Source organism: Zalophus californianus, chromosome 9 (genome assembly GCF_009762305.2).
Source record: "Zalophus californianus isolate mZalCal1 chromosome 9, mZalCal1.pri.v2, whole genome shotgun sequence".
Classification (NCBI taxonomy): Eukaryota; Metazoa; Chordata; class Mammalia; order Carnivora; family Otariidae; genus Zalophus; species Zalophus californianus.
In genome coordinates, this window is record NC_045603.1 from 45,395,806 (window position 1) to 45,407,580 (window position 11,775).

An 11,775-nucleotide genomic window follows, 5' to 3' on the forward strand; every position below is an offset into this window, starting at 1 on the left:
CATCGGGCTCCCTGCTCAGCGGGGAGCCTGCTTCTCCCTCTTCCTCTCCCCCTGCTTGTGTTCCCTCTCTTGCTGTGTCTCTGTCAAATAAATAAAATCTTAAAAAAAATAAAAACATTACTCTTGCAGATGTTGGTAAATGTTGTACAAACATTCAGATATATTGGGGAGAAACCTAAATTAGTCAAATAGATTTCTTTACTGGTTGAGTTTTATAGAGTCTTTAATATCCTATTAAATATCCTACTGTGGCTTTTTAAGAGAGGGCTGTAATTTTCAGTATTTCCCAATCTTATTTGATCATGGACCTCTTTTGACAAGTGCCTTATGGACCAGTATGTTACAGAATATATTTTGATATCATATCTAAAATGAAACCTATAATTCTATGTATGTGTATGTATGTATATGAGAAAGAGATTGTTTTCAGATGTCAAGTTTTATAACTCTTAAAGAACTTTTTTTTACAAGAAAGTATAGATTTTGTGGGAAAATGTCTTTTAGAGACATGGTAATTCCATTTGTTGTTCTCTGTTTTTAATTAGATTTAATTAGATTATGGGGTTTGTTTAATTTGGGAGATAGAATAAATTCATTTTTGAAGAGGAGTTACTTGTGTAGGTATAAAAGAATAGACTGTGTGATGCTAGAGACGTGACCAAAGCAGTATGGTTATACATGTGAACACAGTCTCAAGACTCAAAGTATTTCAAAGACATTTAAGTTGAAGCAGAGGTGTTTTTGTTTTGTTTTGTTTTTGTTTTTCTTAAGTATTAGTAATCCATGTGTGCATAGGCATAATTTCAAACAGAGGTTTTGTTTTGTTTCAGGTATCTTTTAAATATACCAGGACCACTTGACATTCCAGCCCGTTTATGTAAAGGGAATTTTGATGATGAGATGTTTAACTACCAAGTTCCTTATTTGTGGCTGATTTACTGGTGAGACATTATGTACTGTGGAAAGAAGTACTGCATATTAGACTTGCATTTGTTACTTGTTACTGAATTATACTGTATTAAAACTAATTTGATGTTAAAGTCATTGAAGCAAAATTGAAGGGATGCTAAGGTTATTATAGAAGAATACATTATTATAGAAGAAACCTCAAAAGAAGGATTCCATTGTAATAATATCCGTAATGTTTAAAATAATACTTTGTCATTCCTTTACCTAATTGAATTGAGCTGTAGACATACAATGTTTTCCTTCATTTTTTAAACAGCCTTTGTCATCCTCTTCAATCAAGTATTAAAGAGACAGTGGAGGCATATGAGGCAGCATTAGGGGTGGCCATGAGATCTGATATAGTGCAGAAGATTTGGATGGAGTAAGTTTAGTTCCTCTTAATAAGAATGGGATTTGAATAAAGGGATATGGTGGGGAAAGGGGTGATCACCTTTCTGAGTGAGAAAAACACTGCCTTAATTATTCTAAATTATAATATTTTTCTTTTGGCAGTTATCTTGTCTTTGCCAATAATAGAGCTGCTGGATCCAGAAACAAAGTCCAAGAATTCAAATTTTTTACTGATTTAGTGAATAGATGTTTGGTTACAGTCCCTGCCCGATACCCCATTCCTTTTAGCAGTGCTGATTACTGGTCCAACTATGAATTCCATAATAGGGTAAGAACTTAAAACTTTTCTTCTTTAGATATTTGCAAAAGAAGGGGACTTAAAAAATGACAGCAAAACTCTTGTTTTATATCAAGAGAGCTTTTCTTAGGTCCACTTTTGTAGCATTTACTGTTCCTCACCATGTTTCCTACTATGACTTAAATCTAGGAACAGAGCCCTTTTAAGTTAAAGTAAAATGTGCATATTGATATATTTAAGAAAATTTAGCATTGAAGTACAATTGAAGTGATGTTATGGTTTAAGACATATTAAAGAAGAACGATCGAAAAAAGTAATTATAATATCTGTAATGCTTTGCATGATAAGTTGGAAATTTTACTCAATGAAAAATTCCATAATGTACATTGTAGATACTTTTTTTGGTTACTATTTTGTCAAGTGAATATTAGCTATACATAGGGCATAAGAAAGCTGAAATTACATGCTGTTTAGAATTTTAATAGTAGAATATGACTAATGATATATTTATAAGGTTATTTTCTTACAGGAAAGGAAGCACAGGTTTGGTTTAGTTTATTTTCAGAGACCCCTTTCGTTTAGTGCAATGTAGGCTAAAAGCTCCTGTTAAAGCTCCATGTAGACTAAAACATATATGTATTTTATTTTATTTTTTGGTGGGATGGTTTTGTTGCTAATCAGGATAACCAATTACTATGCTTTGTACTTCTATGCCATTCTTTATCCCAGGATCTCAAACCACTTTATGGACATTAAGTCATTTACACACGGGCATTCCATGAGCAAGATGTGGCAGGTATTATTAGTCCTATGACTTGCCCAGCTATACAGCAAGTAAAGGTAGACTCAGGAATGTAAACCCGGACTCCTGGCTCCTTGTCAGTGTTCTCAGTCCATGGCTGTCATCACTAGATCATATTTCCTAATTCATATTTGGAAAATCACTAATATAATTAATGGTAGGAACTGTAACTCACAGCATCATACATTATTATAATTTATACATTCATGTCTTAAAGACCATTTTGGTTTTCTCATTAAAACACATAGGTAATTGGATTTCACATTTTGTTGCATTCATTTTCCCCCCCTCAACCTTTACAGGTTATTTTCTTTTATTTGAGCTGTGTTCCAAAGACTCAGCATTCCAAAACCTTGGAACGGTTTTGCTCAATTATGCCAACTAATTCTGGACTTGCACTGAGGTAAGAAAAAATAAAATTATTTTTGGTCTCAGCCCAATAGCTCTTCATATAAAATTATTCTTTAAAAACTTGATAAGAGTTGTCTGTTCTTTAGCATTTTCTCATTGATACATACTACTTCAGTTTCAGAGTTGTTAAGCAATATACAGCTAATTCATGTAAAAGTCAGTATAAAAATCTGGTTACTTCAGAAAACTACAGGTTATAAGGGGCCTATGATTCAAGTAAAGTTATCTGCATTCCCTAAGCACACACCATCTGTCCTTAGCACATGCATTATAAGCAGTAAGCATGTTTTACATAGCAAAGGACTATTACTTAAAAGGTTTGTAAAGTGTTAATGGAGATAGCAGCTAACTATATTTTGGTTACTATGATTTGTTTTCATGTAGGTCAGTCATTCTCAAGTATTATCATGCATCAGAGTCTCCTGGGATGCTCATTTAAAATAACAGATTCCTGGGGGCATCTGGTTGGCTCAGTTGGTAGAGCTTGTGACTCTTGATCCTCAGAGGTCAAGAGTTCAGGCCCTACATTGGGCGTGGAGCCTCCTTTAAAAATCAGTTAACTAAATAAAATATAGATTCCTGAGCTTGAGCCCTCAAATACATTTGAGAAACACTTATCTAGGGATTTCATACATTGAATTAGAGGGAGACTTTTGAGCATTTCTTTGTAGTTTCTCTGCTCTGACAGAGTAAACTTATTCTCACCCTCAAGAATTGTGCATTTTAATTCAAAATGGTACCCTCCATGCTAATGCTTTGGCTTCTGCTTGTGCAGTCACTCCCACTGCATCAGTTGTGTCTTAGGTTTCTAAGTTTGTTTTGTGGATCATAAGGTACCTAAAATATTTATCAAATACTTCCTTGTGTTTTAAATTATTTCCATTCCATTTAGCATGTATGTGGGAAAATGGTATGAGATTGAAAAAAACTTAAAGGCTTAAGGTTATGATAAAAATCATGTTTCATAATAAAAATTCTTAGTAAGCATTCCAGTCTGCAGAAGCTAATACAGAAATTTCTATTATAAAGCATCACCTTTGGGGAGCCTGAGTGGCTCAGTCAGTTAAGCATCTACCTTTGGCTCAGGTCATGATCCTAGGGTCCTGGGATTGAACCCTATGTCGGGGGCTCCCTGCTCAGCAGGGAGTCTGCTTCTCCCTCTCCCTCTGCCCTTCCCCCGGCTCGTGCTCTCACGTGCTCTCTCTCTCTCTCTCAAATAAATAAAATCTTTTAAAAAAAATAAAGCATCACCTTTGGTAAAACATGAAAAACAGAAAATGTCATATTTTGACTAGTATCTGTTAGGCTAGGCATTTAGGAATACAGGTAGTTTGATTGTTGGTTTTGATGGTAGAGTTCCACTTCTGTGTTTTGATAGTTATTTCCTTGTGGTCATTCTTTTTTTTTTTTTCCAGAATAGAGAACTTAATAATTAGTGACTGTACTTACATTTTAACCCAAGAAACATTCATATTTCATCTACTCTGTTTAATAAAGAAAAATACAAGGAAATTATATTAATATATCAAGTTATTTTCTAAAATTTGGGAGAGGGAGCTCATGGAGTGAGTGCTTTAATAAGAATACGTAGACCTATTTTAGTCTGTTGAATGTGGCATGGGCCTTGACTGGGGGGCATCTTACTAGTTTGCCTATTCCTGTCCCAGGGCAGTTTTTGTAAGAGGCATTTACAATCACTTGCTGAATAGCCTTGAGGGAATTTAACTGATCAAAAATTATACCTCATCAAACATTCTGCTCATAGAGCACATTTGGTGTTCCCTACACTTGCAGTGCTTTGTTCATTTTCCTGAATGTACTTTGCAGGCTACTTCAACATGAATGGGAAGAAAGCAATGTTCAGATTCTGAAACTTCAAGCCAAGATGTTTACATATAATATTCCAACATGCCTGGCCACCTGGAAAATGTAATGCAGCAATCATGTACATGTTTTTATAGCTATTGCTTTTATTTGTAAGGTTTGCTCCAGACAGGTAAATCTGAAATGACATCTTTTTTTTTTTCTTGGACAGAGCTCTAATTTAGATTTATTTTTGGCACTTGCTGAGCTTTTCTACTGAGAGTAAGGGCGTGCTCATTAACAATTGCTTCTAAAACTAGAATGGATGGAGTTTTAATTTTTTTTGAAGCAGCACATTTAGATAATAGTACTGTTATCAAACAAATCTGTTATACACATTTTAAGCCCATTTTTTTTTAATGTGGGGTTTTCCCCCTCTTAGAGTCTTATGTCTTCTTTCTTTTAAAGGTATTATTAGTGCCAGGTGTTTTTACTAGTAATTATGAGTATTTTTCACGAACGTTATTTGTGTTCAAAACACTGGTCTGTTTAATTCTTGTAAAGTTGATAAAAATTGTTGAATTTTTCTTTTCACTATAGGTTACCCTCCTTGGAAGTTTAGCCTGTTACTTTCAGGAAGTTTTGTACTCAGATTCCCACAGTCAGTATTCTGCCAGTGGTAGTATCTCATTTCGTTCAAAGATATATAAATTTTTCTTCTCCCTTTTCTATATTCCTTTTTTTTTCCTTAGAGCCATTGCTGCTGAGATTGTTCTAAAGGGACAAAGAGAGGTAAGTTATGATTGATTTATCAGTTGGGTCACTTTGTTTTTAAGCTGTTCAGCCCCTTTTGTTGACTTCTCAGTTTAAAAGGATTAAAACATAAATGTTTACGTGCTAAGAGCTCTGAATGTTTGGAAACTTGAAAACCCAGTGTAACCATTTTGTATATTATGAGGTCCCAGTGAAATAATTAGGATTATAAATGTGTTTTTCATCATGTTTCCTGATGGAATTGTGTGTATATCTATCTTATAGGTCCACCGTTTATATCAGAGAGCCTTACAGAAGTTACCTCTTTGTGCATCACTGTGGAAAGATGTAATGCTTTTTATCTTTTATTTCATCTTGAAGTTTTCCTATAAATTTTCTGCATGTGCCATATCCATTGATGTGGTGATGCTCAAAATCTAGCTAAGTCTTACTTCTGTGCTTCCCTGTCTTTTACAGCAACTCTTGTTTGAAGCATCAGAAGGAGGTAAAACTGATAACCTGAGAAAACTAGTTTCCAAGTGCCAAGAGATTGGAGTCAGCCTAAATGAGCTCTTAAATTTAAACAGTTACAAAACAGAAAGCAAGAATCACTGAACACTGGGTGCAGTCAGTTCTAAGTCCTTATAATAATTGCCAAAATTATTTGAATGATCCTTCAAGATTAGGCTGATCCCTGGCTAAGGTCTGCGTAAGGCAGACAAGCATTACTGATCATATCAAGTCCCCTACAATATCCTATCCTCAAAACCGGAAGCAATGAACATGACCCTCTTCGGTTGGATAAATGAACTTCCTGTTTGGCCTACTTCTGGGCCCTGCCAGATACTCATAACATCATGTACGTAAGTATAGTTCCTCAAAGTGACTGACATTTATTTTAATTTTGCTTTGTTTTTGTTTTTATTTTTTACTTTTCCCCCTTTCTTTACGTTGTGCTATTCCTGATTCACTTGACACTCTCTGATGCCTGAGAGATTCTTGTTTGGGATTTAATTTCCAGGGCTGTGTTTACAAGTAAAATGCAGGCAGTCCCTTTTAGTTCTTCTTCTTTAAACCTTTTGAGATTCTTCATTTCAGGATTTAAAACTTAAGCAGTCCATCTTAAGGAAAGTGTAACTGCCATGGCCACAAGTCTGCTAGTTGCACTTGAATGCTCTAACAGGGTTGTTTATTGCCCTTTCTACGTTCTGGACTCCTTGCCGAGACTGTTTAACTTGAAGATTAAAGAAACTATTGCAAATGCCAGTGCATCAGAACCTAAGAGTGGTCAAATATTATGTGCAATTTTTTTGTAAAGAAATTTTAATTTATAATAAAGTTTAACAGTTTAAAGAACAGTTAATATTCGAACTGCTTTGTATTGAAATACTACTTTGTAGTATTAAAATTGTTTATAAACAAAATATTTTTAATATAAGTTAACTTTTTAAAAAATGTTGCTGTCTTTATTCACTTTTCACACTGTGGTGGGAAAGGGTTGAAGTAGGAGATACGGATTTTCCCCGTAACTATATCCTAACCTGCTTTCCTATAAAAACAGTTTAGTGACTTTTTGATTCACAAAATAGGTTCCCCTTCTGTTTTGAGGACAGTGAACACATAGGTTTGCATTACCATTAAATTCCTGATTCTCAAGACCCAGTGTTTAGAAAGTATCTCCCAACTGTAGTTTGAATGATTTGCTTAGTGACAGGCTGTCTTATGTTGAATATCAGTATGACCAAATATAAAGAAGACCTTGCATTTTTTTTTTTCCAGTCTATAGTCGGTGGTTTGCACCTGGTAGAAAATTGGTTAATGACACACACACACACACACACACCACACACTTTCACAAATCTGGTTTTATAGGCACAATTCAGTCTAACTGTTGGAGACAGAGCAGTAGCCCCCATGAAATAGTAGGCAAATTTGTACATCTGTACATTTGTATAAAGCTTAGTATACAAAGCTTATATAATGCTTACTCAAAACCATGTTTTGAGGCCCCACTATGGGCCTACCAGATGATGCATATTTGGCTAGTAGGTGCTGTTGGGTGAGGTCAGGAATGAAACCCACTTGTGTAGTGTTTTTCATTAAATCAAAAAGAGGCTGATTGATTTTTCTCTAAAACCAAAGAAATTTGGGTAGAAGATCATATTCTTCCATTTTTATGCATTTAGCTATTTAACCTTGAAAGCTTTTCTTGCTCTATTATTTGAAAACCATTGTTAGGTGCTTAGAAAAATTTTTCCAGTCTGTTACCTCATAGTGTAACAGTTTCGATGTTAATAGCTTAAGTGTCTCAATAGTGTTTTTTGAGACAGTGCTAAGTTTTGAACTTCTGTATATTCTTTCTTTTTTTAAGATTTTATTTATTTATTTGACAGACACAGAGAGGGAGCACAAGCAGGGGGAGTGGGAGAGGGAGAAGCAGGCTTCCCACGGAGCAGGGAGCCCGAGGCGGGGCTCCATCCCAGGACCCTGGAATCATGACCTGAGCCGAAGGCAGACGCTTAACGACTGAGCCACCCAGATGCCCTGAACTTCTGTATATTCTTAAACTTACCATTTGTTGTATTAACAATTGATCGGCAGTAACTTTTACATCTTTTTTAAAAAAGAATACTTTGGGCACCTGGGTGGCTTAGTCGGTTAAGCGTCTGCCTTCAGCTCAGGTCATGATCCCAGGGTCCTGGGATTGAGCCTTGTGTTGGGCTCCCTGCTTAATGGGGAGTCTGCTTCTCCCTCTCCCTCTGTTCCTACCCCCTGCTTGTGGTCTCTCTCTCTGTCTCTCTCTCTCTAAAAAAGAAAAAGAAAAGTATACTTTGGGGTGCCTGGGTGGCTCAGTCAGTTGAGTGACCAAGACTCTTGATTTTGGCTCGGGTCATGATCTCAAGGTCATGAGATCAAACTCCCCCAGTGTCAGGCTCTGCACTGGGCTAAGAGCCTGCTTACTATTTTCTCTCCCTCTCCCTTTGCCCCTCTCCCCCTAACTCTCTCTCCCTGAGGGGGGGGAAAATGTTTTGATGCATCAGCTCCAAGGTCCAGCCGTGCAGGCTATACACTATAACAACTCCAGGGGTCACCATCATATATTGTGCTTAGTTAGTCATGCAGGCAGAGGACCTAGCATATGTAGCTGTTTCCTTTTTGATCAGTTGTCATACTGCTATTTAAAATCAAGAAACTTGGGGCGCCTGACTGGCTGTCAGTAGAGCATGTGACTCTTGATCGCAGGTTTGTGAGTTCAAGCCCCACATTGGGGGTGGAGTTTACTTAAAAATAAAAAAATAAAGTATTTTAAATAAAATCAAGAAGCTATTTTATAGAAATTTTATTGCTTTTATTTTTTTTTAAGATTTTATTTTTTTGATGGAGACACAGCGAGAGAGGGAACACAAGCAGGGGGAGTGGGAGAGGGAGAAGAAGGCTTCCCGCCAAGCAGGGAGCCCAATGCAGGGCTCGATCCCAGGACCCTGGGATCATGACCTGAGCCAAAGGCAGACGCTTAACCACTGAGCCACTCAGGTGCCCCAGAAATTTTATTGCTTTTAAGATACCCTTTTAGTCACCCTTCCTGTCACTTTACAAATTTAACCTCAAAAAATAAAAAGTAAGCACTGCTTACAGGTGAGGTATATGTTTTGGTCACCCTTCCATATTCATTTTTACCTGTTTTTTTAATTAGGTGCTTTCAGCATAAAATAATTAGAATATTAAAACTTGGGGTTAAAGTTGATAAAGTTACTGTGGTAGGGTAAATACGCTATTTCACATGCTGTATGACTTAAAGTCTTTGGGCAGAGAAGTGGCACATAGCGAGGCAAGGTCAGTCATTGGGAACTGCAGTTCTTTGTACTCCTTTACTCCCACCAGGGGGTGGAATACAAAAGAGGCATTTTTAGGCTTTGGGGTTTTATCTCTGATAAAGGAAGTGGTGTGGCAGATTGCGGTGTATTTTTATGTGTTTTCCTTCATTTTAGAGAACAGCCTAATATTTCTATTTGCCTTTTAACGGAAAATGGACCTTGTAACATTGTTGTCACTGGATTATCTAAGGCGGTTTGCTTTCAATTAAAGGGCATATAAACCTACATCATAAAGCAAGCAAGAATCTCCAGGTGCAACATCTAAGAGCTAAAGGCTCTAAGCAGACAAGCAAAAGGTGATTAAGACTGACAACAAATGTGGAGAGACTTTATTGAAGATTGTAGTTCAAATATTTATTTTTCAAGGTTGAAAAAGTAGGAACATGTGGCTGTAATACAAAGCAGGGCCAATATTCTTGCTTACAGCTGTCATGTGTTCGCAGATAAGTCATAATTTCCTTAGTCTGTTTTCAGATCTGTGCCTTAACATTAGTGTGAGGGAAGAATGGGGAAATACAATTTTAGTAACCTTTTAGGTTTGGGTATTATGCCTGCAAAAGTATCATTGCCCCTCAGTACAAATTAACAGTAATTATACAGAGCATTTTGGAATAAGAAGTGTTCAAGTAAAGGCAGACTTCCAAGGAACATTCTTGACATTGTTTCTTTTTTTGTCCACCTCACAGTTTCACAGTTGGGTCTATATCTTTGTCTTTCCGAGCTGTGGTACTTAACGTAGGTGGTAGAGCTGAGCTGGAAAAGAGGTTTTTTTTTTTAGGGCTGTATTCCATTTACCACCAAAAAGCCCCCTCACTTTCTGCAGGTATTCTTCAGTTGTGCATTTATTATTTTGGGGGCCAGTGGACAGCCATGTAAGGACATGCTGGCCTGCCTTCATTACCATGGCCCACCCCCATTCACATAGCCTTCTCTAATAGTTATGCTATACATTGTAAGTACTACTTGATTGAGGTGTCTGCAATAAATGTGAAAAGAGTTTTTCATTTTTTTTTCTCTGACATCTTTGAGGTAAATAATAGGAAGCTGTGTCTGTCCTTCATGATAGTAAAATGGATGTAGAATTTGTCTCGACCTCTCTTCATTTGATCTTCACAAGAGGGACCACACAAGTTTTCAGAGACCCCACAGAACAGAATCACATTTTTTTTCGTTTCAGAATCAATTTGAGGGGCCCCTGGGTGGCTCAGTTGGTTAAGTGTCTGCCTTCTGCTCAGGCCATGATCTCAGTGTCCTGGGATCGAGCCTCACATCGGGCTCTTTGCTCAGCGGCGAGTTTGCTTCTCCCTCTCACTCTACCTCTGTATTCTCCTCCTGCCCCCCCCAAAATAAATAAAATCTTAAAATCAATTTGAGCTTTGTGCTAGATATACAAAGATGAAAAAAGGCCACTGAACCTAACAGAAGAGTATGCCAAGGGGACTTTTTTTTTTTTAAGATTTTAACATGAGAGCATGGTGGAGGAGGCGGAGCAGAGGGAGAAGCAGGCTCCCCCTGAGCAGGGAGCCCGACATGGGACTCAGTCCCAGGACCCTGAGATCATGACCTGAGACCGACTGAGCCACCCAGGTGCCCCCCTGCCCAAGGAAGTATTTCAAAAGGGCACCAAGTTTGGGCTGGGAAAGTTTGGGAAAGTCTTCCTGGATGGAAGTGAATTATCGTCAAAGTCATAAAATAGGAAAAGTTAAGGCCAATATTTTTTGAAAATTACATGCTACTTATACCTGAGTATTCTAGAAGGGTTTGCACGTTTAGAAACGTGCATTTTTTAAAGATTTTATTTATTTATTTGAAGAGTACTAGCAGGGGGAGCAGCAGAGGGAGAGGGAGAAGCCGACTCCCTGCTGAGCAAGGAGCCCGATGTGGGGCTCCATCCCAGGACCCTGGGATCGTGACCTGAGCCAAAGGCAGATGCTTAACTGAGCCACCCAGGTGCCCCAAAACCTGTGCATTTTTTTAAAACTTCCTAAAAAGCTGCTTTGACTTTGTACTAATTTATTCACAACTGGCTTTTAGACATGACAACAGGTAGGACGTGTAAAACTGCATACCAGCCGCATCTGTCCATCTTGGGGCGTGTTGTGCTTCCAAATCCACGTGAACATGCTGAATAGAAGTCAGTTTTATCAGGCCCAATCTAAACAGGCTTGATGCGGAGAGTCTGATTGGAATTAGAACTGCTGCAACTGGTTTCCTTTTTTCTTTTTTTTCCCCTAACTCCTTCGGTAATGCATGAATGAAATGCCACTCTGAACATTTACTATTATCTGTAGATGCTGCAGAGCCCTGTTTCAATCCCAGTCAAGGCTACAAAGTTCTGTTCCGTGACTCTCTTTAAGACTTACGGCTAATAACTACCTGGAGATAGCCAAGCTTTCAATATTTTAAACTGATTTTTCCAAATGACACATTTTAGCCCGACAAATGTTTCCGTCAATGTGGAACTCAGTAATGCCAGGAACGAAATAGTTCAGCTGGGGAGCAAAAAATTTTACATGAGCTTAGAAGGAATATGT

The 11,775-nt window shown here is 37.5% G+C and overlaps 1 protein-coding gene across 1 annotated transcript in view; it reads left to right on the forward strand.

Moving 5' to 3' along the window:
• Positions 1-6,817, forward strand: part of ZFC3H1 (zinc finger C3H1-type containing) — a 51,578-nt gene extending 44,761 nt beyond the window's left edge. The window contains exons 28-35 of the mRNA XM_027593063.2: positions 831-941; positions 1,226-1,330; positions 1,462-1,627; positions 2,702-2,802; positions 4,638-4,739; positions 5,366-5,405; positions 5,652-5,714; positions 5,844-6,817. Of these exons, the coding sequence (XP_027448864.1) occupies positions 831-941; positions 1,226-1,330; positions 1,462-1,627; positions 2,702-2,802; positions 4,638-4,739; positions 5,366-5,405; positions 5,652-5,714; positions 5,844-5,981 (826 nt within the window). The 3' untranslated portion in view covers positions 5,982-6,817. The remainder of the gene's footprint in view (positions 1-830; positions 942-1,225; positions 1,331-1,461; positions 1,628-2,701; positions 2,803-4,637; positions 4,740-5,365; positions 5,406-5,651; positions 5,715-5,843) is intronic.
• Positions 6,818-11,775: the final 4,958 nt, after the last annotated feature.